This window comes from Toxorhynchites rutilus, chromosome 3 (assembly GCF_029784135.1).
Source record: "Toxorhynchites rutilus septentrionalis strain SRP chromosome 3, ASM2978413v1, whole genome shotgun sequence".
Taxonomy (NCBI): Eukaryota; Metazoa; Arthropoda; class Insecta; order Diptera; family Culicidae; genus Toxorhynchites; species Toxorhynchites rutilus.
The window spans coordinates 288,288,565-288,315,926 of NC_073746.1; the positions used below are offsets into that span (position 1 = coordinate 288,288,565).

Sequence of the window (27,362 nt, forward strand, 5' to 3'; positions counted from 1 at the left end):
TGATTTTTTTTTGTTGGAACTTCCTTGATTGTTTCGTATCGCTATCACATTTATTAAATAGAGGACCGTTTCCTTGAACTAATTGAATTTTAACTGTAATTTACTATTGAATTTTTAATTTAAATCTTCCTGCTGACCTTTTTTTTTTCAAGTTGCTAATACGGTCAGTGTTCTCAGTGTCAATTTTGAGCGCGATCTGTCATTTAGTTTGTTTACAGCTTCATTAAGAACAAGTTAACTTTTTTTTGCTCTGCGATTTTGATATTAGTCAAAGATATTGTGTAACATTTAGTGTTACAAAAAAAAAACTTGTGCCAAAACGTTGAAAATATTGCAAAATGCATTTGGTGACTTAATGGGTGAAAACACGGATATATGAAAGGGTTACATATTCAAAGACGGTCGAGAAAGGATGAACGATTTGCCACGTCAAGAAGGACCCTACACCGTTTCAACTGATGAAAACATCAACAAAATAAAAGGAATGGTGCTCAGAAATCGTCATTTCAGTCTGAAAGTTCTAGCCCGTGAATTAAATATCTCTCACGAGACCATTCATCATATTTTGGTTGATGTTTTGGGCATGAGAAAAGTTGCAGCACATCTAGTGCCAAAAGAGCTCAATTTTCTTCAAAAATTTCATCGCAATCAAGTGGCTGAAGACATGTTTGAACGGTCAAATTCTGATCCCATCCAACCAATAATTACTGACGACGCGACATGAGTTTTTAAAATAAACCTTTTTCCTATTTTCGAAACTAAAATTACCGCTTACCCGTTTTGACAGCATTGAAGACATAGAAACGGATTCGCTGCGTGAACTGAAGACAATTCCTGAATATATCTATAAAAAGTGTTTCGATGACTGGATTATTCATTGGGACAAGTGTATTGATCCTGAAGGGGGTATTGTAAATTTTCTGTATATGTTTGACAGAATTCCCCGTGATTTATATTTTAATCCTGGTTTTTCAATATATCATTTTCAGAAATAGGAAGGAATAGAAAGTAGTTACAGGAAGCAATCGAAATGAACGCAAAAATTTGTTCTGAAATATTCAATTTTCATGAATTCCACTATTTATTCCGGGATGAAAGTGGCGTCAAAGTGCAGCACGTTTCAAGTACGATGTGAACAAGGTATGTTACTGCGGTTAAGAATTTGTTCCGCTGTGTTGTCTTCTAACCATCAACATCATAATATAACATCAAAAAATGTTTACGTGTGATTCAATCATATGCAAATAAGGTATGAAAACCGAAGCGAGATATCTTTTCATCGAATATCAACCTTGGATTTGAGAACAACAGTAAATATAAAAGATCAGAGCTGCAACGCGGTTGATATTTTTCTTTCACAACTCTCTCTACGAAGTGGTTGCGCGTCGAAAAAAAACATCCGCACGCTGGCTGAAGAATGAATGTTTTCCGTAGATGCACTTTATAATTATTCTCTCCTGTTTCGCTTCTGCGCGTCAGTGCCAGCTCTACATTATGCTTGCTTTGTGCATATTCTGTGAATGCATTCTGAACCAAAATATTTTACACGTCCTTTCAACACGGAAGCAAAATAGAAACTGAGATTGACTAGAGCGAACTCAATATGGTGGTTTCGTGTTCTTATTTCCCTTGGATAGAATGATATGTACGATGAATTGCTACGACTGTTTTCGCTGTATTCTGAGAATGCATTATGAACCAAAAAATTTGCAGGCTCCTTAAACACGGTAGCTAAATAACACTGAGGTAGATTAGAGCGAACACAATCTTCATATAGTGTTTCGTTTTGTTATTTTATTCATGGATAGCACACACGATGGATAGCTACGATTGTTTTCGCAGTAAGGAGCACAAATGGACCAATCGAAACATGAAACTTAGCGAGTTTAGATAATGCTTGACATTATACAATTAGTGAATTGTTTGTTTAAAAAAGAATGTCACAACCCCAAATATACAGACCCAACCCTCTCAAATAGAACTGGCAAATGACATTTTATTTTTATATGCTCTAGTCCGGTAAATTGTGCCTCGCCGCTAAGTTACGTGTTCGTTTCTAACGGCATGTCTGGGAGAGCATAAACAGTTCGTGTCAATGAATTTATCGGAATGTGGGATTTTAATTTAGATAATGCTTGACATTTTTAATTTAACTTGAATGAAAATAATTACTTGGTGTTATTTGTATTTATATATTGAACACGTAATTCTGACCTGTACTTGACAATTTTTTAATAAATTGAGTGACTCTAGAAGTATAAGAAAAATTGTAATTATAATATAATATCAGACACAATCAGAACGAAAGGGGTGTAAGTTTTTTGATCGATTTCTCTTCATCAACTTTCTCTTTAGGTAATAACTCAACTGCAAAATCGTTCCAATTTGAGTTTGCGGTAGAATCCGATACATGAGGCTCTGACCTATCTTCCACATTGTCAAATACAGTTGAGAATGTGTTTGCAGCTATGTTATGACCAAAAAAGAGAGAGAGTCGATGTAGAGAAATCGATGATGTCACATACATCCCTTTCATTTTGAGCCCCTTAATTTCGGTTCGCAATTTTTTCAACATTCCCAAAAAAATTGTTGCTATCACATAGTAAGCATATTTAATACGGAAAAGTTAATTTTCATTCACAGCTTTATTTCAGATGTGTATTCATTCCATCTGAAAATTCATTGCCAATTTCGCTTCCCTGCACATGCGTTGAGCATATCAGAAATGGTGTTTTTATAAATTTTCCCAATTTCCTTTAAATTTTTCCAATTTCTCACATCCTACAAAACATTCGTTGAGTGGAGACGAACGCAACAATATAAAGACTGCACAAATCGGACGATCTGTTCTCAAATGATGCGCAGACAAAATAAATAGAGCAAGGGTGCAAAGTGGTAGATGTTTTCTTTACCGCAAACAATTAGATCCGTATTTCTTTTTTTTTTTTGTTAGGGTCACCATTTCCGTTTTAGGGTGGTCCGAAAAATCATTTTTTTTTCCACTTTTTACCAAAAATAACTTTTTTCAAAAATTCACAACTTCCGAACCGCTGAACCGATTCAGATGACCGACATATCTAAAGTCATGAATTTTTGAAAAAAGTTCTTTTTGAGAAATAGTGAAAAAATTGATTTTCCGGACCACCCTAAGAAAAAAAAACAAAAAACTACACTTTTTTGTTAAATGTAGTCCTACGTTGAAAACTATATCTATGATATTAGATGCAAAGCTAACAATCATGTGCATAGTTATTTCTCTGACATGCAACAGTATGTATCATTAAATAACGCTAAAGAATATTTTTTGACGTAGGACTACGTCTTATATTAAGGGTGTCAAATCAGAAAATCGTTTTTATGAAATAAACTTAACGTTGATAACTATTTTTGCAAACGGATTTTAACGATTTGCATACCAATCGAGTCGGAAATTTTCTAAGATTTGTTAGATATGCTATACATTACAATCCCATAGTCTGTATATGGTTTAAATTGATGGAAATTGGAAGCATTCCCATTTCCCCATACATTCGTTCTGTCCATTTGTGTGCTTTCCCGAACAGAGCTTTCAATAACGGGCAACATATGCAGCCACTAAGATAGGAACAACGAAGGGGGATAGCGAAAAGAGAATATTTGCGAAGTAAACTCCACACTTGCATAGTAAGTAAGCTGTCGCTAGCGTATAAGTATTGCATCTCCTCTGAGGAAAATTCTCAGAATCTTTCTGTGCCCGGAATAACAAAGGTCGCTTATTCTGCTCGTTTTGTGTTTTATGTTTCCCGTCGAGCTGTGAACGCTAGCGAATATTTCACTTAAAGTGCATCTGGCATTGCAATTAACAGAATCATCCGAGCCACGGCAATGCAGGCGAAAAAAGAGAAGAATGCAAATAATTATAGGTCACTTCTAGTGCTTGGCTTTGTGTGTGTTGTAAGTTTTCGTTGCGCGAAACTTATAACGTGTTCATTTCCTGTACATTTATATGCATTGATATAAAGAAACAAATTGCGAGATATGACCAATTAGTGTATTGTTCTCGCAAAAGCAAGAAAAAATCGTTGCTTCTCGAAATGATTCTACAAAACCACGCAAGCCATTAAACCTTTTCAGGGTCCTCGGAACTTTTTACTAAAGAGTTATTTATGAAATTTCGACTTATTCGCAAATAATATCCGAAATGATAAACCAACAAATTAAAAAAAAGATTGCGTTGTCCTACGTCCTAAGCGGTCGTTTCGCGGATACAATCCATCGATTTTTTCTCTATTACAGTGACTTTCAACACATATCCTATTACAGTGACTTTCAACACATATCGGCTGGTTCGTCACTTTTACTTCCATTTTTGGAAGAATGTCGGGAGTGAGAATTGAACTCGTGATCTTTGCGTGAGAGGTATGGATGTTACCACTACGCCAAATCGCCTCCACCACGCCAAAGGATAACTTTTCGAACAGATGTTCTGTAACGAAATAACGTACGCCCCGCGAAATCGCTTCACGCCATGATGCGTTTGATCTTAGTTCAACGAAACGAATTCATCACGACGACCTTCATCAATGACGCCAACGATGTTTATGAGACGTCATTGTGGACTTTGAGGTCTCCAAGATGACAAGACTTTTTTTCGACATATTTCGGCGGCCTTTTCGCAATAATCGAAGGTTTTTTGTAAATTTTCCTTAAAATGATAAACAGCTAATCCAAAAGTCCAACTCAGTACTATTAGAATTATTAAGTTGTTGAAAGGTATTCCATATTTCAACCAATGTACTTTAAACACTTTGTATCGCTAAATCGAGAAATATAAAATGAATTGAATTGAATTGAATTGCATTGAATATTCCGGCGGCGGCTTGATGTTGTGTCGTATTTGTATTGTGGATTGTATATTTTTGTATTATGTTTTTTTTTGACAACGCGCATTCAATTTGTGTATCAAGAGATTTCATCACCCGAGGAAACTGAGGGTTCTGAGGACGTAATCGTTTTTTAGTAATTTCTGTTGTTTTCTTGAAATCCCGTATTTACGTCTGCCGTCGAAGCATCCAACAAAAAATCGGATTATGATTTTGAAAAACTGTGTAAATCGTGCGTTTTGATGAACGGATGTTATAATATCCCATTTTGTATTTGTGAGACTATCTAGCTCTCTTCTTGTGGTTTTTTGAGTACTTCCCTTATATTTTTTTGTGTTTTTTTCATTGTCCATAGTGAGTCAAATTTATTTCTTAAAATTGATTTCTTCTTTCTGTTGATTTGACCTATGCTATTGATGTTCTGTAAGAAGAGCATTCCAGTTAGCGTCGATGTGTTGTTGTGAAATGAATGTGTTATTCTCACATAAACTGTTGCTAATAGGTGGATACGATCGTAATGATGATGAAAGCGGTCGGATACGGACACTAATTCACGCTCTTGGTTAGATTGGAAAAAAAACATTAGATTGGTTGACGTCATCCGTCGGAAAAAAAACAAAGGAAATCCATACTCGATTTGAGATACTCTTCCTAGGTGAGGTAGTGACGGTGGAGAATTAGCTATGCTGGTTGTGGAATGTGTTTTGATTTTCGCTTATTAAATATTGACAAAGGTACGAATTATCGTGAACCTGTGAAAAGTGCAGTGTTGTTGGATTCCAGCGAGTGCAAGATTTATAATTTACGCGCTGCTGTGATTCCTAGTGACAGCGTGAGCAAACAAGCGGAAAGCAGTTAGTAGTTTACAAGAATTGTAAGCGATTCAATTAAGCAGATCTGTCGACAGCTGTGCTTACGGAAAAGCACCCGTCAATCAAACACTGTAGTAAATAGAAAAAAAAAATCTACCGAGTAGTGTTGATTTCAAAATCACATTCATTCTGCACAACAAGAATTTTAGTTCCAATTTATAGACTTACGTTGTTTATCAGTTGTCTTGTTGTTCTTGCCCATGGTGGCCATGGAGCCGAGGGACGTGTAACTCGGTGTTTTTCCTCGCCACGTCTCCGTGAAGACGGCTACTTCTACTATCCGTTTTATTTTGTTATATCGCTGGGTACTAATGAGAATGATCACGGCAATCGACGTTCCTCGAGTGTAATTATCTTCAGTGATGTTTATCTTCTCAGTTACTTAATCTAGAATCACTGTTTGTTTTTCTGTTTCGATTCTGTTGTGGCTTGTTTGCTAATTTGCGGTGAAATTTGGCCCCGGTTTTCTCGCTACTGTTATGTATTTACTAAAACACTAACTACATAATTTTTTGCCTGGTAAATATAAACTTATTCGTAAAGTGAAGGACACTTGTAAAGACACTTGAGGGACGAACAGGTTCTTTTTTTGTGTAATTTTGATATTGATTCACTTTATTTCACATCACTCTTCACCGAAATGATAAACCACAACAAAAGTAACTAATATTTTTTCATATATCAAAACTGCTGTTTTTCCACTTCAGACATTCTCTTTATTTTCATCCTAATTAAAACGGTGGCAGCATAATCTTACTCACTAGGTACACATGGCTGCGGAACACAACACACTTTGGCAACGAGCGTATTTTTTCCTCTTCATTTTTCCCGCACTCGCTTCTATTTTCTATGTGGCACTAGAGATTGCGAAAGGTACGGTTTTCCGGCGAAGTTTTAGGCTATTTCAAGTTCACTCAATCTTGATCGCACACTGGGGGACAAGAAAAAAAAAGTGTCGACAGCTCACTTTTATCGAGTGCACTGGAACGGAACTAAATGGTCGACTTCCGGGTTTTCCCTGGGACACAACCGTTGGTGGCGGTCACCCTGATCAGTGATGAGGCACGGTGGCCTCGATTTGATTGGTGGTACCCACAGCCAGTGCTCGAATGGTGGAACGAACCGTGGCACCAAACGCCCTTCCATTAGGAGTGCCAGTGGACGAATGCGAATCCTGCAAATACAAAAATCGGAAAGATATGATTTGAGTGATAGAGTGAAAGAGAAAGGAATAGAGTGTATAAAAAGTCTGAGGAAGTGATGAGCGAGGGAAAAAAGTTCAATTGAAACACATGTTATCAGACGGGTCATTCTCGAAGCAGAGGGGCGTGAAAGTAATACCTTCTGGTTTGTATGGCAAAGAAAATTACTAACGTTGGACAAGAACGATTAAATTTATCGGTATACCATGTTTAAGTCTGTGCTCCCTTGGCCGAGTGGTTAGCGTCATAACTAACATGCCGGGTGTTCGGGTTCGATTCCCGTTCTGGTCGGGGGAATTTTTCGTCAAAGAAATTTCCTCCGACTTGCACTGTGATCACGCGTATTCTAGAGCTTGCCACTCAGAATGCATTCAAGGCGTGTTATTTGGCATAGAAATCTCAACTAAGTACAAATAAAAATGACGCAATGACGCAAATGAGACGGCGAAGTTCCTCTAGGAACGTTAGTGCCATTGAAGAAGAAGAAGAAGAATGTTTAAGTCTACTGATGCAACATGACAACGCCCCACATGACCTGTATTACGATAACTCGCCAGCTTTTGTATTTTTCTTTCAACATTATGATGAATTCTCTGAAAATTTTTCTAAAGTTTTACAAAAAAATTGAATCAATTGAAACCGATGGCTGTTGAAGTATTAGTGTCATTATTTCAGTGACCAATTGGATTATAATGTTCATAATAAGTAGGCTGACTTCGGAGGCCGAGTGATTTCAAATTCCGATTGGGGAAGCCAACTTTATAAACTAGGGATTAAGGAGTGTATCGAAAAATAGTCTTAAACATTCAACACGTTATAACACACAAACGGGGGAACTTTTTTTGTCGTGTAATCAGAGCACGCTTTGTTTACATGTCAAAAATCGAAATGCAAGTCGTTTAGTCGCGGTCATTTCGTTGTTTTCGAAATGTCGCGGATTGATTTGGCGCAATTGGTGCACCGAAAAGGGTGTTACATACCACAAAATAGCAATAAAAGTCAAAGTTTGTCCAGAAAGTGTTAAACGAATCGTCGCAAAGTTCGGTAATGAGTGCTCTTTCGAGGATCTTAACAGAAGTAGACGAAAACCCGGACCAAGTAATCCCGAATTGGACCGAAAAGATGTAAATTATATTCAGAAGAACAGATCAAGAAGTTCAAAACCAGTGTTGGGATGATTAAGCGGATTGAACAGAGACATGGTAACCCGCTCTATGGCAAATATTGTATAGGGATCTAAATAAGGAATTTTGACATTTGACGATTTTTTTTTGGTTCAACATAGAATTTATGGTAAAAAACGTACTTTTCGATGTTTTTCATGCCATTCTCGATAGCTTCGAGATAAAAATTTGAAAAAAAACTGAAGGTGCATCTTACTATGGTATATCAAGAAATATTATAAAAAAAAATTCTTCAAAAATTCAAGTACAAAAAAAATCCTCGAATATTGATTTTTTTGGAAGATTTAGAGAATTACTGCTACTCTAATTCGTATTTAAATGTTTTTCTACGTCTTTTCTAGATATGTGTGTTTTTCCGAATTTCAACAGTGTTGCGCGGTACAAAAAATCATATTTCAAAATTTTCATTTTTTTTAGAATTTTGTGACCCAGCACAGGTTTAGTTTATATTTAAATTTGTATATTTATTTGCTTGTGTATTTATTATATGTGTTGATATTGGTGGTTTTTCAGAAAATTTAGATTACTGCGCGGTACGAAAATATCTAATAAATTTTCAATATATTTTTTATTACCATTTTTTCTGATTTTCTAGCATTTTTTTTTAATTTTCCCAAAATCTATTATTGTATTGTATTTGTGTATTAGTAAAAAGAGCCCCAAATCTTACCACCAGCGCTATGAAAAGTATTATGGCAAGATAGAAAATTAGATAATTTTTCTAAATTCGTATATGATTCACTAAAAGGGCTATGGCTAAAAACGTATTAAACGTGTGTATAGAAAAGACGTAAAAATACATTTAAATACGAGTTAGAGTAGTAGTGGATCTCTAAATCTTCCAAACTTTTTTTCAACATTTCAAGATTTTTTGAGTACTTAAATTTTTGATGAAACTTTTTTTTTAAATATTTCTCGGTATACTATAGTAAGATGCTTCTTCTTCTTGAATGGCTTTAACGTCCCTGTGGAACTTTTGCCGTCACAACGTATGCATTAACTAGCGTCATTTATTAATACTTAGTTGAGATTTCTTAAGACGAATAACACGCCTCAAATGTAGTCTGAGGGGCAAGCTCTAGAATACGCGTGACCACAGTGCAAGTCGGAGAAAATTTCATTGATGAACAATTCGAATCGAACCCGAACATCCGGCATGATTATGTGAGACGCTAACCACTTGGCCACGGGTGCACTACATAGTAAGATGCACTTTCAGTAAAAAAAATGCACTTTTAGTTTTTTTTTTAATTTTTACCTCGAAGCTATCGATAATGGCATGATAAACATTGAAAAGTTCGTTTTTTACCATAGATCCTATGTTGAACCTCATAGGGGCTCAAAAAAAAAGTCTAAATTTCTTATTTAGTACCATATACAATATTTTCAATCATGTTCGTCGAAGAAGACCTCAACCCACCTAACTGTCCCCAGCTGCGGCCAATTGAACGTTACTGGGAAATTGTCAACGCCAAGTTCAAGAAGGAAGGTACAATGTCTAAAAATATGTCAGAGTTCAAGAAGAAATTGGACTGCAGCGCCCAGAAAGTGTAAAAAGACTACTGTGCAGAATTTGATGAGTGGAGTTAAATCTAAGGTTCGATCATTGTTTAGAAATCAACAATAAGCTTGTTTTTTTTATTTCATTGCTATGTAAACTTAATATTTTTTTAATAAAATTCACTTTTGTAAACGCTTTCTGAACGTTTTTAGTTTGATTTTGGTGTTTGAAAGTTTAAGACTACTTTTCAATACACTCCTTACCATATTCAGATTCCAGATTCAATTCTAGAATTAGATTCTAGATTTAGATTCCAGATTCGGTTTCTAGATTCAGATTCCATATTTAGCTTCCAGAGATTCATGTTCATGATTCAGATTCCAGATTCGGATTCCAGGTTCAGATTCTAGATTCAGACTACAGATTCAGATTCCAGATTCAGATTCCAGATTCAGATTCCAGATTCAGATTCCAGATTCCAGATTCCAGATTCCAGATTCAGATTCCAGATTCAGATTCTAGATTCAGATTCCAGATTCAGATTCCAGATTCAGATTCCAGATTCAGATTCCAGATTCAGATTCCAGATTCAGATTCCAGATTCAGATTCCAGATTCAGATTCCAGATTCAGATTCCAGATTCAGATTCCAGATTCAGATTCCAGATTCAGATTCCAGATTCAGATTCCAGATTCAGATTCCAGATTCAGATTCCAGATTCAGATTCCAGATTCAGATTCCAGATTCAGGTTCCAGATTCAGATTCCAGATTCAGATTTCAGATTCAGATTCCAGATTCAGATTCCAGATTCAGATTCCAGATTCAGATTCCAGATTCAGATTCCAGATTCAGATTCCAGATTCAGATTCCAGATTCAGACTAAAAGCGACGTTGTCAAACTTTGTAACCGATCGAAATGGTAACAAAAATCTTACAGATTATGTTTTTTCCTGATGATTCAGTCTACGATTTAAGATCTCTTTCATAATGAATAAACCGATTCAATTTTCAATAATTCCAAAATAGTTATCACAAATCAAAATGTGATCTTGTGTGTATTTTGCTTAAACTCATTTATGCCGTGAAGGTTTCAAACTCTCACAACCCTCACTGTCTATTCTTGGAAAGTGAGCTTTTTAATCGGCAACTAGTGCTTCCGGAGGAGACTGTCACCGGTTGTCGTTTCTGCTGGTGTGGGAGCAAACAGCTGGTTGTCAACGGTAGCAGCAGCAGCATCATCCGGTTCAAAGACATCGCTGGCGATACCCAGGGGGAATAATGCCCTGAATTATTGAACAGTTCAATTCTGTTTGCACTTGCAACTTGTCCCAGTAACTACCGGTTTTATAAATGATTAGGTTTATTCAATGGCCTTGAACTTAGTGAAAGAAAATCCGTCGGGGACATGTGTTTCTATGACCTATACCCTTGATTACTACCATACTCAGTTCGTGGGAAGCCTCGTGACATATTCAATATTTCTATCAACTATGTAAAGTGGGTATTTTGGAGGCACAACACTTTAAATTGAAATGAAACACATATAAATGGAGTTGGTTGCTATTAATTTGGCATCAATTGGATGATGATTATTTGCATTTTTATTTGAATACGATTTCTGGCATATAGCTACCATGGCTGGCTCGGAGAAAGTACAATTTTCGATAACTTTTCGCAGCAATGGAAACCGTATATCAGTGGTGAATGTGGTCTGCCAAGGTGTCAATCATCTGCGTAAACCACAGACTCAACATATTATAAATCCCGAGATTTTTAATGAAAACAATAGTTTTTTGGGCGAAGCTGTATTTATTTCTCAACATAGTTTCATTCAAGGTATAGCGAGTTTCCAACATTTCGATTCCCTTTCTGCAGTATGAAACGTCTAAGTTTTCGAAATATGACTCAGTGCCACTCTGCAGACTGCCTATTGGACTTAGGAGTGTCGTAATGGACCCACCTTTCATCCATTGTCACAAAACGTCGATTACGGTGCAACAACGCCAAACCGGCTGTTGAATCATCAACGCGCCGCTGTTTTTGGTCGACGGTTCAGCAAACGCGGCACCCATCGCGCGGATAGCTTTTTCATGTCCAAAATACGATATTCGATTTTCTATACGAATGCTCAGGCAGTGACACTTGAACATCGATATATACAGTCGATCCTGCATATATCGCTTATAATCGATCACAAAAAAAGACAATGTTAGTTATTTTTTAATAAAGTAATTTAATTTTAATTACTGTTCTATTGAAAGAATAATTAAACTTTCAATCTTCATTTGTACCTAAACGTCATTTCAGCCTTCCATTGCCCTAAGATGAGGGTGTTAACCACGACTTTCAGTGAAAATTTAGGAATCATCGGTGAATCGATGGTTTGAATTTGTTCTAATTTTTTTCTGCTTCGGAAATAATCAGACGTCATAAGGGTCATGTGGGACAAACACAGCGTATGGTGACATCATATTGTTATTGTACTTGACAGTAATTCAAAAACGTGATTGAAAGTAATTTAATGACTTTGAGTTGAGTTGATTTAATAACTTGAGGGTTATTAGAATTTTAAATATAAAAATTTGAGTAAAAAACGTTTTCACGGTGACCCTAACGTTTCATGGTGACCCTAATGTAACTTAGAGCAAAAGCGCTAATTCGGTTGTATTGAAAGATAGAAACATACATTGTTTTACAAAGTTGGTTGAAATGATTGTGGCTACAACATTGTCGAACTATGTTTACCTCTATCTATAGAGATAAGAAAGTGAGATTCTTGATTTTACCTAAAATTTTGGTCCCAATAGTTTTGACAACATGAAAATGAACGCTCATCGTATGCAACAATTTTGTCGAAGACATTTTTTGTCTAGAGTAGAACTGTCGAGCTCTAGATGTAAATTTCCAATAAAATTCGTTCCCTGGACCATTGTGTATTGATAAGAAGTTGCTAGTCTTGTTTAATCTACTCGTCCCATGTATTTATTATTCCACTCTCCCAATACAACATCGCGTTTATTGCAGGTGTTGTGCGCTGGACCTTCGTTTCATTCTCTTCATCCAGCAACGTCCATTGCCAAGGCCATACGGCAGCGAAATTTCTTCGAGACACGTCATTCTGCCGATGCCATTACGAACAATGAATAATGAATGTGTCTCCGAAGCAATTAATGAGCAGTTGTATTCAAGGGCAGAAATTCAGAATTCGAAGCAAAACTACGGTGACTCCTAGCGAGAAGTATCCTCACGTGGGGGCGCGACGCTTAATCGATGCAAATACCACCCGACATACTTCCGCACATAACTATTCCCACGATTAACGAACGCGAACCCATTCTCTGATTTGGCTGTTGCCACCAAGGACAATGCCGCGGTGTAGCGCAACTCCCCTATCTGGGGAGTACACGTGAGGTGGTGAGCGGTCGGTCGTAATTGAAACTTTCCCACTATCGTTGCTCCGCCTTCTTAATATTCAATCGAAACGATCTTGAATATTTTATGCTGCGCTCGGCAACATTCCGGGTGATCGATGCGTTTACGGAAGCGATCCACAATTGTGTTTAGGTAAACGTAATAATATTGTTTCAGTCTTATTTCCATTACTTTTTCAAGCTGTTATTATTGTGGTGAAATTATGATATGATATGTTGAATGGCTTTAACCCCAAGTAATAAGCCCCATTCTCTTCATAATGTACGTTACGTCTGAAGTCGTGCAAGTATTGGAAAGCGTTAAAAAGTTCCAGCAACATGAGTGTTTTGTTTTTCACTAAGGTCCGTTCTAATTCATCCTTGTTCGCAACCTACATAATGACACTAAAAACTCCAGAACTGTGCCAACTTGCAGTGCACCAGCAGTTCCATCGTAAACTTTCGTAATTTCCTGCCATCATCCGAAGTTACCGTTTCCATTTCATTCTCAGCCGAAATGCCCACATGAACTCAGCATTCTCAAATTGCCAATGTGGCGTGAGTTTCTACAATTACATTTTTCCACAACTCTCCGTCGTAAATTTTACGACAATTTGGTGTTTTCTTTTCAAGTTATGCCGTGCACACCACACGTCTTGGCTCAATGGCTCTAGTTCGAGGAAATGACCTGTTCGTGGCAAAAGGGACATCCGGACAGTGACGCAAGCAGTCTGGAAAATTAGAAATCACACGCTCACGGGCGTTTCGCAGAACCCATTTGCCAATGGGTGAACAACCATAGTGCGATGATTACTTCCTCGTTGCTTCCGGTCCTGGATGTTGCACGCCGATTGACATGAACAGTCATATCCCCAGTTAGTTGGATTCGTATTGCCAGTGATAATTGGTTATCAAATGTAAATAGCAGTTATAATTGACGACAAACGAGAAGGGCTTAGTAGGGCACCATAATGAAAGAAACGATATGGTGCAATTTCGTAAAATTTAAATTATGCCTGCAAAAGCATTTGATGATAATAGGATGAGTGATAAGAGCACATTGTTTTATTTTGATTGCTGTCTAAGTAGGTAATTAATGGAGCGAGTGCGATAAAAAATGAGCACATGAAGCAATTGGTTGTTTAATTACTGACTCATATTTTGCCGCAGTTTATCTACTGTGATTTAGACACTCGTCGTATTTTTTAAATACTGCGTGCAGTTTTAGTAAACTCAATGTTTTGTGTATAATAAACGCGATACTCCAAGGTGAAGTGTTCGTTTAAAACAATCTGGTTTGAGTGCTCCCGATCAGTCACGACAATTCCCAATTTGTTAGGTTTAACCTTCGAAATTTTAGTCACGGACACTTGCCAGATCTTTTACGATCTGTATGACTTTAAGAGATTTTGAATTATTTGTTCTCGACAAAAAATCGTACAGATATTTATCTACCCAAGTCTAAACACATTTTTGACACATCAAAATCTAACATGTAAGACACTTCGTTGAACTTGCTGCAATGCAATGAAAAATCTGATTACCGCGACACTCGAAGAGGTGTGTTGAAGCGAAGTTTCGCTAATAAGTCTGCACAATCGATGTAATCTGTTAGGATATCAATCACGAGTAATCGTTCAAAAAGTACTCTTCTCATTGCTTATGTTGATAGGTCAATCAGCGTACAACGGCTTCCATGCACTGGCAGATTCTTCCCTTCTGGCTTTGGCTTTTGGACTCGCTCTATCCGATTTATGTGGACTACATGGAACGGGGCCCAAACTTGTATTTCGCATTCCAGCACACTACACGACAATGAGCAGTACAGCGTTTTGTAACTAATAAGCGTTGGAAAATATACTTAATTCACGCACGATTAGAACAAGCACCAAGATAGGAAAAATTACGGCTAACGGCAGCCGATCACATTCAATGTATTCGGATTTATTGGCGACATTTTTCGATCGATCATTTAATTTTCGTGAGTTCGGCCATTGTTTATTGTTTGCGGATTAAAAATGGTGTCGAAGCGCAATGGTTCACGTCGTCGACGCTGCCACCGCACAACCAAATCGGTTCGGACTTTTCTGTTGTCCTTCTACGAAGGGTGCTGTATAGTTTTTTTTTATCCCATTTATTTATTTAAGGCTCATTAGCATTTCAGCTGTAACAGAGCCGAATTTTAATCGTGTACATGTCACATGGTTATCATATCTATAATTAGCACATTACACAGTTGCCGTTCGCCAGTATTCCTTCTATACCATTACATATGGTACATTCACACAGTAGCCATTTAGGCGTAAGAGTATTCTGTCTGTTCTTCCATTATCCAGTTGGACCACCGGACAGCGGAGACAGTTGATTGATCATTGTTGAGTTATTTATAGAACAGCAGCCCGATGTGTCTTGCTGAGCAGAGCAGTTGTATGGATGAATCGATCTTATTTCGACCGTGGATCGATCTCCATCGCTGATGATTGTTGCGTGAACGAAGCTATTCTGTAACAACACAAAGATGGTCAATGAGGGTCCTGAGTTTTGAACTCACGATCGATCGCTTACTAAGCGAACGCGCAACCAATGTGGCTACGGAGACCCCCCTGTGCTGTATAGTTGAATTTGTAGATTATTTCTTCCGAAAATTGTGTTCTCGGGAGCATTGGAGGTTTGATGTTGGTAAGAGATACTGAAAAACTACTTGGGTATTCAACAAACTCAGTTTTTCAGGGTCCTCCATACAGCGAGCAATCAAGGGCTGAAAGGCAATAAGACAATTTACTCAAAGATTTCTATTGCATTGCGAATTGTTCGCGCCGCTCTGTGTATGTATTCATTTATCAGCCCTCGTCAGTGCTACCAAATATTTGTACCAACCAAATAGCTCATCTTAAATTTCTAGGATGTTTATTTTTCTATTTTATTACGTAGCCCTACGTTCATAGTGCGGTCCCGTCTTCTACACCACCGTAATTTTTTTTAATTCTGATTTTTTTTTATCATGAATAAGTATCTTCTTCTTCTTCTTTTTCAATGGCACTAACGTTCCTAGAGGAACTTCGCCGTCTCAACGTAGTATTACTTGCGTCATTTTTATTAGTACTTAGTTGAGATTTCTATGCCAAATAACACGCCTTGAATGCATTCTGAGTGGCAAGCTCTAGAATACGCGTGATCACAGTGCAAGTCGGAGGAAATTTCTTTGACGAAAAATTCCCCCGACCAGAACGGGAATCGAACCCGAACACCCGGCATGTTAGTTATGACGCTAACCACTCGGCCAATAAATAAGTATACAATACAGAAAAATATTCAGTAAGGCCTCCGGTTGACCACATCTGATTTGTCGGGCTTTTCGTTTGACTTCTGTCAACAGAATCTGTACACCCACCTCGATTACTTTGTCTGTCTGAACATGCGCACTTTAAACTGTTTGTTGCTTTCAATAGTTCTAGTTGTGTGTTTTTCAGGTACCGCTTAACGATGACCCAATATTTCTCAATTGGGCGGAGCTTTGGGGTGTACGTTGTTGAAGGCATATGATTTCATTGCCTTTTTTCCGTAATGACTGACAATGTGGAAATCAGGAAATTTACGTGAATGAGTGTCTGAGAAAACGTCTGCTGTCTTTTCTTATGCAACACGACTCGCTTTCAGCACACAAACGACATGTAGATGCAGTTGTAGACGATACTAACGAAACTATCGTTGTAGACGACAGACGATGTTAGTAACAAACGTCGAAATCAAAAAAAATATAGGAGGTTGTGTTCAAGACACGACCGCATTGTTGACGTAGAACTACGCTGTAGTTTAATTCAAGTCACTTGTTTATAACTAAGAATATTAATTTATAATGCTACGAAAACTTTGAAATAACCATTCTACCAGTTTGGTCGCCCTGAAATGTTTTTTATTGTAGAATTATTTGACGATAACTGTTTGATGATTCATTCTTGTGCTCGCAGAACAATATATGCTCGAGGTAAGCGTAGCTTTCATCCTTAGTGGAAAAAGTTTTACTACTGGCAAGCGAAACCAAATCACATACAAAATTCCAGAACGTCATTTATTTTCTTGGTGACTAAATAAACGAAACAAACTCTATCTGTTAATCTCAACAACCTTGAAAAGAGTAGCACTGCTTCATTATGATCAAGATAAGCGCAAATGCAATCCTCGTTGAAAGCAGTTTTGCGACTGGCACGCGAGCCCAAATAAATTAATAACTTAATATAACTTATTAAATAACTTGGTATTCCCCAAATAATTTTTTGGTGCACAACCTTAACACCTGCTTCACCACAGCGTCAGTACAATGCATTGATGCAATGTCAAAGGCACCAACGAAGTTTTTATGATGACAGAAAACAAACAATGTTACCTGCTTGGAAAAAGGCTGAATATTTGCCTCAGCAGAGATTCATTACCAATACCCTAGCGTAAATATTTCCCTCCCGCTATCTCCTCTCCTTATTTATATTTATCATTACGACTGCATAATTTGCAAAACCAAACAATCGTCAATCATAGCATAAAAAAAATTAGGCGATTGTGTACAGGGCCAATGTACACGAGAGCAAATACAAATGGGGTTTCAGCGTAGCGAAGATGCACACGAATATTCATAAATCGATGGCTTGAAAAAACACACTTATCTCCGTTTTGCGTTCAGAAGCCCTTTCTGTTAATATTGCCAGTCTAGATTAGCTTAGCTGCCATCCGTTGTGGAGAGAGTTTTCCTACCGTCATGCGAAACCATATCACTGACAAAATTCCAGAACATTTATTTTCTTGGTGATCAGACAATAGCCTAGCTTGATGATTCCCCACACTATTGTGTAGCTCAGAACCTTAATGCAATGGCGTCAGTTTGATGCAATGATTGCAGTGCCAGAGACATCAGCGAGTGATTAATTTGGTCGCGTCCACAGCTCAATCCGAAACGAAGACATGTGATGACACAAAACAAGGGAGAACAAGTGATGTTCATTGTTTCGTATCTAGAACGATACTGAAAGTTTGCCTTCCTATCTTGCTTGAGACTTTAAACTTCTTCAGTTCATTCATCTTTAACGTTCAGGCCCTTGGAAAACTTTACTTTATCCATAATATTACTCCTTCACCCCTTTGTTTGAGAAAGGCATTCGATCACTCGCCGTACAGCTCGACAAGCAACGATGTTGTTCAGTTGATTTTCTCACGAAGAATTGAAGTTTGCCTCAGCGAGATCCACTGTTTATACACTAGGCAAATATTCCCCTTCGTTCTTCTTCTTTTCCTTTGTCCGTGAACAGCTTAACATCTTACGATTTCTTCTTCGTTGCTCGTCGATAAGTTGCTCGTTATTGACAGCTCTGTTCGGGAGAGCACACAAATGGACAGAACAAATGTATGAGGAAATGGGAATGCTTCCAATTTTCATCAATTTAAACCATATACCGACTATGGGATTGTAATGTATAGCATATCAAACAAATCTTAGGGAAATTCTGATTCGTTTGGTTTGTAAATCGCCAAAATCCGTTCGCGGCAAAAATAGTTATTAACGTTAACTTTATTTCATAAAAAACGTGACCTGTTTTCTGATTTGGCACCCTTAATGAAATACGTAGTTCTACGTCAAAACGATGCATCATTCTGCACGCACACGCCTACAAAGTGAGGGGTGTTCAGTTTTTTCAATGAATGCGAATGCGTTCACGAATCGTGATCGTAGACTGGTTTGATTGAGTATTTTTTCTGATAATCATTCTCGCTCGTCGACAGTTTCGTGGGAGTACATTTAACTTCAGTATGATTTTTAAACAAAACGAAGAATACGTATTTTGCCATTTTGAGAAGATTCTTCAAAAACTTGGATTCAATCTTTTCGGAGTCCAATTGTTACACGAGTATTTGGAGTTCCACTATATAGCAAAATATTGAGCTTTTTTTTGGAGACATTTCCACGATGTCATGCGATTTTATTATTTTTTAATATTTTAATTATATTTTTTTATTCTTCCAGGATTTGGTATCGTCTGAAACAGCGGTCAAGGTCCACTTGGGGTCTATACCCCTATTAATTTATGTTCTTATTTAAAATATTCAAGATACTGTATAAGTTGTGTTACGTTAACCAATTTGTTATAAGAATGACTAATATAATAATAATTATAATTATGAATAATTATTAATTACACTAGATAATTACAGAAATTTATGTATATTAATTGATGAGAAAATTATGTCAAGTTTACTCACTTAACCAGTTGCTCTATTCTTGAATTGGTAAGTATTTTGTATGGATAAGATAAAGATAACATTTACCGTGCACCCGTGGCCGAGTGGTTAGCGTCTCACATTATCATGCCGGGAGTTCGGGTTCGATTCCCGTTCTGGCCGAGGAATTTTTCGTCAGAGAAATTTCCTTCGACTTTCACTATAGTCACGCGTATTCTAGAGCTTGCTCCTCGGAATACATTCAAGGCGTGTTATTTGGCTTAAGAAATCCAACTAAGTAATAATAAATGACGCTATTTAATGCATACGTTGAGACGGCAAAAGTTCCACAGGGAACGTTAACGCCATTCAAGAAGAAGAACATTTTCAAAGAATTTTGGAAGTGATAGGGGTTGATCTCACTGAATGAATGTAAGACCATGGCGTCGCCCAAACTTTCGTGCTATCAGAGCACACTTTAAACGCCATTTAGTGTACCAACTCCACCCAACAGCGGCGCGGCATACCTGTGCGTGGGTCGGCTAAAAGACAAACAACGCTCGCTTGAATCAGTTTCTGCGCAGCGGGATATGTCAGTGCGGTAAGGCATAATAAAACCGCAATTAGCTCTCAAACCCTGGGATTGCGATAAACGTAAGTACCCGCAGTTTTTGATGACTTTAGAGTGATGAATGGGTGGATATGTTGTAAGTTTAATGCAGGTGTACAATTTAAGAGACCATGTTGCCGAATTGACCTCGAACCGCCGCTACAAGGAAATGACTAATCGTTTCTCAACACATGGGGTCGGAGCTAGTTGACACTATCGGCAATATTCTTCCGCAATGGTTCAGCTGTATCGATTGCCCGAGGTTATTTCTCTTCTTTGGCCTATGCTGGAATCATTATACTGCGTAGAGGTGCATTTTCATTATGTGCCAGGGACGAACTTTTTTTTATTGGTCAAATTATTAATCATAGTTAAATGTCCTCGCATGCTATCATTACTATCTACCCCACTCCCGACGAACGTTACGCAGAATCGTCGTTACATGAAAATCGAACGACAGATTATAAGCGACAATCCATTACTCAACCGGTCACGTTCCTGGAATGGTGTGAAAAGCGGCGCGGCGGCAATGGCGGTACGGTTGTGGAAATTGAATTGGTTCAAAGGATTACGGAAACGAGCGGAAATCATTCCACACAGTACGGACTGGGATCGGCCCAGACACCAGATCACAAACACCGATTAGGTACGTGCCGTTCTTTGGATAATTTCTTTCTGTTTTTGTTTACTTCCAGGGTCCACGGCCGGTCGTTTGGTGGGTGATATTTATGGAGCGCATGACAGTGGGTGTAATGCAAACCGTAATTCAGTAGTAGCGGGAACGTTTGCGCTCGTGTCTCGCCACCATCGCGATAGGTAGCCATTCAGACTTTCCGCACTGGCCCAGATAATGGCTGTGCGGACAAAATGACAGCATGGGAGAAAACGATATGATGGTTGGTCGATGGTAATGTGTTGTTCGCTGGATCCATGACCGTTTGATACCAAACCATACATGTGAGAGGTGGAATTGAGGTAAGGCTAAATCAGCTGATTTGGTACGTGTTAGACTCGAAGTTCTAATTTAATTATCGTTTGCTGCTGGATGTACCTGAAAAAGAACTGCGTGTGTTGTACGGCGAAGGCTTTCATACCCGACACATCTCGTAAACACGGTTATTTTGTGTTGTTAAAGTTGTGTAAGGGCGTTATTGTTTTTTTTAACTACAAACAAACTCTGTTACAAAAAAAATTGAAACAAATTCGAAACGTAGAAAATTGCTACTTTTGTATCCCTACAACTTCCGCATGGTTTAACTGTGCAATTTGCATACCTGAAGCTGTTATTTCAATTAGTATCTGGGTAAAATATGAACTACACCCAGATATGTTTCCTGTTGAGGTTGGTAGACTAATATCTTGAAACTGGATTTGCCACACCTTACTATGTACTTAAGTTATTTCTAGTGTGTTTTATCATAGAAAGGGTCACTGTTATGAATAATTCCGGGGTTCTTTTTCTTCGTGGTATAACCTCCGTATATTATCTCTCTCTTTCTCCAAACAAGAAAATATTCCTTATTTTCGTTATCTAAAATGCGAAACAATATAGAACGATAGACAAAGACATTTTCATGGGAAACTGTTGATTAAGCTCAAGCGAGGGCGTTCAAAAAAAGTTGTGCCATGGCGTACACGCCTTTCTGGTTAGCTGAAACAAAAAAATCGCACAGATTCTGAATCATAAAAGATGCCGCTATCGCATGAACCTCGGAAAAGTAAAAAAAAATTTTTTTGACAAAATTGCCCGTTTTTGTTGCGTTTCCCGATTTTTAAGAAATAGTGAAATAAAAAAAATTGGTTCATGCGAAAGAGAGATGCATACAGATTGTATTCATATAAATTCGACATAAATCGGTTCAGTAGAACCTGAGATATCGTGTACGCAAGGTTGAAAAAACTAGTTTCGAGAAAAACGCGTTTGAAGTGAATTGTTATGGTCGCACTAGATTAGCTTCCGCATCACTAAAATGACTCTAACTCGGTAAATAATGAGTTTTTCAAAAAGTTCTTTCTATGGTATATTCTTGAATGTCTAGACTTCAGAAATATGGAGAAAAAAAAATGATTTTTTTCAAATTTCTAGACTAGAATACTGCCTTAATGCATTTTTTATCCTTAAATTCTTGCAGTATATTTTCTTTCTACACTATATCCATTACAAAAAATCTGCCGATGTGAAATCAGGACTTTTAGATGGCCAAGCAGTGTGACGTCTTTATAAGGTCTACAAGACATCTTTCTAGAGAACATTTCTTCAACTACTTCCATATTGGTATCTGATGTTTGGCAACCTATTCCATATTGCTGCAACATTGTACTAGTATTGAAAGTATTAACGTGGAATCTAGAAAGATATAATGTTGGTATTGGTAGTATTATTGGAAAAAAGACATTTTTGTGAAAATAAACGATAAGATGGATTTTCGAGAGAACATGTCATTCAAACTGCTGTCCATAGCTTGTCTCTACATTTTTTTCTATTTTTTGACAGTTTTTGTCCGATGTTTTAAGCCAATTTTTTTGACACCGAATGGCTTAAAATTGCATGAAACGACGAGTGTCTAGTGTCATCTCGAAATTTTTTTTTGTCAAAAATCGGCATTCTGGGACTTTTTTTCGGAGTACGAAACGAAAAGAATGGTTTTGGGTGCCAATAATAATAGTTACCTCGATTCTGCATTCGGAACTTGTAGCGAAATGTTGATTTGCGCTATATTAGCAAAATATTAGCTCATTCAAACCTCGTTTACTAGTGCCGCAAACGTTAAAATTTGAGCTTTTTGAAAATCGAAAAATCACCGAAAAACGGAGGTTTAAATTTTTTTTTATGCCAAATTATAATCGTACGTAACGTCGACAATTACTATTATTCCGAAAAAAAAAATTATTTTGATCATTTTGTATGGGGTAACATTATGAAGTGTCAAGGTCGATTATCGCATACCCATTTGGTCGATTTTTTCCATTCATTGGCACCCTAGTCTACACCCAAAATTAATTTTGAAGTGCATGTTTTGACTTCCTAATTCATAACATTAAATGAACTTTGAAATAACAGAAAATGTGCTACTTCCCTATACTGGTATAGCATTTGTATAATATACTAGCTGACCCGGCAAACTTCGTCCCGCCCAAAATTTGTTTTTAAATCAATATCTTCAAACATTCACGTTTTCTTACTATGAGCAAGTTCATGGGTCCAATCGCAGAACTGTTCATTGATTGATCTTCTATTCGTCCCCGTTGAATTTACTTTTTTCTATAAAATTCCTAGTATTTCTAACAAAACTCATCATTATAATATCAGATTATTTTCAGACACAGTTCTCGTTCAAGATTTTTCAATCACTTGCAAATAACATGTTTCTCCGTTACATGGAATAAATGTTTTATACGAAAATTTGATAGAATAAAGACAGCCCCAAATCAGTCAATTCCTTTCTCGAGCTCTGCTCATATCAACACATCCGGCGATCATTTTTTTTGGTTTAGATAGAAGAAGATTTAAGAGTGCGTTTCACCACATTAAAATCTATTTCCAGTTTCGAACAAAGATCAATTTCGCTAGCGCAAACATCAAATGGACTAACAGCTCTTTTCACTATGTAATTGTAGAACAAATGGGAATGTGATTGTAGAACATATGGAAATTTAGTTTTCCGAATTTTCTCTTTTTTTTTCAGAGTTTTCCGAAAATTTTCAATTATTATGTTTGGTTGGAATATTTCTGGTTGAAATATGTGTATATTTTTGTGGGACCCCCTCTCCATTCCAGAGGAGGGAGGGTGTCATTATAGAAATATTTCTCATACCCAAAAAACCTCACATCCCAAATTGTGCTTGATTAGTTTTCGAGTTATGCAGAAATTTGTGTTTCATTTGTATTACAGCCCACCGAGAGCGGGAGAAGTGTCTAACCACCATAGAACTATTTATTGCATCCTAAAACCTCCACATGCCAAATGTGGTTTCGTTTGCTTGATTAATTCTCGAGTAATTCAGAAATTTGTGTTTCATTTGTACGACAGCCCCACCTTAGAGAAAAGGGAGGAGTATCTAATCACCGTAAAAACATTTATTGCACCCTAAAATCTCCACATGCCAAATTTGGTTTCATTTGCTTGAATAATTCTCGAGTAATGCAGAAATTTGTGTTTTATTTGTATGGCAGCCCCCCCTTAGAGAGGGGGTGGAGACTCTAACCACCATAGAAACATTTATTGCACCCTAAAACCTCAATATGCCTATTTTGGCTTCATTTGCTGGAATTATTCTCGAGTAATGCAAAAATTTGTCTTTCATTTGTATGGCAGCCCCCCCTTAGAGAGGGGGGTGGAGACTCTAACCACCATAGAAACATTTAATGCACCCTAAAACCTTAATATGCCTAATTTGGTTTCATTCGCTTGAATAATTCTTGAGTAATGTTAAAATTTGTCTTTCATTTGTATGGCAGTCCCCCCTTAGAGAGGGGGGTGGAGAGACTAAACACCAAAGAAACATTTATTGCACCCAAAAACCTCAATATGCCTAATTTGGTTTCATTTGCTTGAATAATTCTAGAGTAATGCAGAAATTTGTGTTTCATTTGTATGGCAGCTTCCCTTTAGAGAAGGGAGTGGAGTGGCTAACCACCATAGAAACATTTATTGCACCTTAAAACCTCAATATTCCTAATTTGGTTTCATTTGCTTGGTTAATTCCCTAGTAATGTAGAAATTTGTGTTTTATTTGTATGGCAGCCCCCCCCTCAGAGAGGGGGGAGGGGTCTCAAACTATCACGAAAACCTTCCCCGGCCCCAAAAACCTCTACATACCAATTTTCATGTTGATCGGTTCAGTGGTTCCCGAGTCCATAAGAATCAGACAGACAGACAGACAGAAATCCATTTTATATATATAGATATGCTATAACAATATAAAAACAATATGAGAGAACGAAACAAGAGACACATGGCAAATAAGCACGAGTCGCATACTCTACCACATACACGGCCCTCAATCGGAAAGGATACAGGTGTTTATGCTCTCCTTTTTACTCTCAGAAAAGTCTTCTCATGTATACTTTTAGATTCAATTTCATTTTATAATGTGGTGCAATATTATTACGCATTTATACAACAGCACCAGTGGCTATGTGGATAGCTTAATCATGTAAAACAATGTTGGTACGATCCCTGCTTTGGCATCGTTTAAATTTTTTTTGGTACAATTCTGACGTTCAGTCTGAGAGAAAGAGGGGTCTGCTCCCATACATACAAACATTTTAAAACTCTTGAAAAAGATGCTTTTATTTGTTCAAATCGGAAACCGGAGACCGCGCTGTATACAAATTATGAAAAAATATACCCACCTATGTTTATGTCCGAGACATATGGAAATAGTCAAACAAGTGAAGTAACTAATAAAAGTGGTCGATTATACTCGCAAATGCTTTACAATGCAACAAGCAGCATTCTTTCATTCCATTCAATTCGAGAGTTAGCTTACGTGATATGGTTTCTTCTTGGGTTGACTCAAATGAATGTTTCTTTCTCGATGTTACGTTGCATCGGGAGCACGACGACTATATAAGAGAAGAGGAAAAGATACAAATTTTCAGAGGCGGATGAACTCTCAAAGTTTAAAGCCTCTGTAATCCAATATTCTTACTCCTTCTGTTCCTCTAAATTTTCTTTAACCAGTAATGAGTAAGTATGATGTGTTGACGTTGAGAGTTTATTTGGGAATGTTGTTGCTGTGTTCATTGCTTGTGCCGCTCAGTTAAAGCCTTCTGTACAATGAAAGAAGGAGAAGAGAGAGAGAGTTTGAGAAGCTTTAAACTTTTCAGTTTATTTGCCTCTAAAATAGAATAAGTAACTGTGCAATGGAATAAGTTTGCCGATTCTTTCCTTATTTGAAAGTCGATTCCTCACATATCACGATGCATCGTGAGTAACAGATGTATAAATTATACGTTCTGTGGCTGAAATTTTTAGTAGTAATTACGATTCGCAATGACCCAGCTAACAACCTCGGCGGCGGCGATGGTGTCCATCATCATCAGCATAAACATATTTCTGGCGATTGAAAAGTTTAAGAACAAAGCGTCAATAAAACAAACCGAGTAGATGAATAATCAAAAAAAAAAGTTTAGTGCCACGACTCTCCGTTTATGTGCACGACATAACCCATCCCTCTTTTGACCTAGAACTACGTCTTTCAGGGAGGGTGCCAAATCAGAAAACAGGTCACGTTTTCATGAAATAAAGTTAACGTTAATAACTATTTTCACTGTGAACGAATTCTTATGATTTGCATACCAATCGAATCGGAAATTCTCTAAGATTTGTTTGATATGCTATACATTACAATTCGCTAATCTTTAAACGGTTTAAATTCATGAAAACTGGAAGAGTTTCCTTTTTCCCATACATTTGTTCTGCCGAATTGTGTGCTAACCCTACCCGTATTTCGAATGCTTATAACTCGAACATTTCTTAATAAATCGGAAAGATGTTTGCATCAATTGATAGGAAATATTTGTACGCGTCTATCACAATTAATAAAATGTAGTTTTTCATAAGATAAACAATTGAATAACTGTAAAATGTGAAGCGTTATCTAAACGCCCTAACTGCCAAGTTTTGAGTGGTCCGATTCACGGTGTCCCCAACACAGACTTCAAAATCAATGTATCTGTGGAAATCCGCTTTGCAAATACATGCAAGTCGAGGGTATTTTTTGGTGTTGAGTACTTTTGTACTGGCTTGTCGTTGTACAGACCGGAATATGTTTCCCTAAAACGTATTTTTAAATTGAGAAGCCTGGGAAAATCGTCATTTCAGATACTAGAGGTGAATGAACTTTCGCGGTTCGAGAATTACGTAAACATGAGATGTGCAATAATTTCATAGGGAAATGTAAAATACAATTATCGTTTGATAAATCTTCCATTCACATATTTTGGTAGTCCTAAGCATCATATCAAACGTAAAAGGACGTTCATTGAATTTATTTGTAACGAAGAACATAATTTATTACAAAAATTTCGATGCATTCTAAAATAATATTCGAAGTGGTAAACAAGTGGATTGCATAATAGTTCTACGTCGAAAATATGCGGTCGTGTCCTAGATACAACCCTTTACAATTTTTTTTACCGAAAATTGCACGAATGTGATTGAACAAGCACCGTAGTCTCCAAATATAATCCCATGTGACTTTTTTCTTTTTCTGAAATTTAAATTACCGCTTCGTGCGACCCGTTTTGACAGCTTTGAAGACATAAACACTTATTCGCTGCGTGAACTGAAGGGAATTTCTGAATACAGCTATAAAAAAAGGCCTATTTCGAAGGCGATCATATAAATTTAGATGATAAATAAACCATTTTCTCCGAAAACACAATCGGTATATATTTGACAGAATGTATGTCGTCGACGCGGCGTTTAACTACGAGCCCCTTTGACATAAATGTTGTATAAAAATTATGTTTATGAAAGAAAAAAGTTTCAATAGAGATCTATGTTGT

The 27,362-nt window shown here is 37.2% G+C and overlaps 1 protein-coding gene and 1 long non-coding RNA gene across 9 annotated transcripts in view; one reads left to right on the forward strand and one right to left on the reverse strand.

The window, feature by feature from the left end:
* Positions 1–27,362, reverse strand: part of LOC129780303 (phospholipid-transporting ATPase ID) — a 145,255-nt gene that overhangs the window by 62,136 nt on the left and 55,757 nt on the right. For all 8 annotated transcript variants that reach the window (XM_055788407.1, XM_055788403.1, XM_055788405.1 and 5 more), the window contains one exon: positions 5,903–6,908. In XM_055788407.1, coding sequence (XP_055644382.1) covers positions 5,903–5,945 — 43 coding nt within the window. In that variant the 5' untranslated portion in view covers positions 5,946–6,908. The remainder of the gene's footprint in view (positions 1–5,902; positions 6,909–27,362) is intronic.
* LOC129780306 (uncharacterized) lies at positions 827–19,129 on the forward strand. Its single transcript, XR_008743883.1, has 3 exons — positions 827–906; positions 990–1,140; positions 19,043–19,129. It is a non-coding gene; the product is annotated as an uncharacterized LOC129780306 (long non-coding RNA).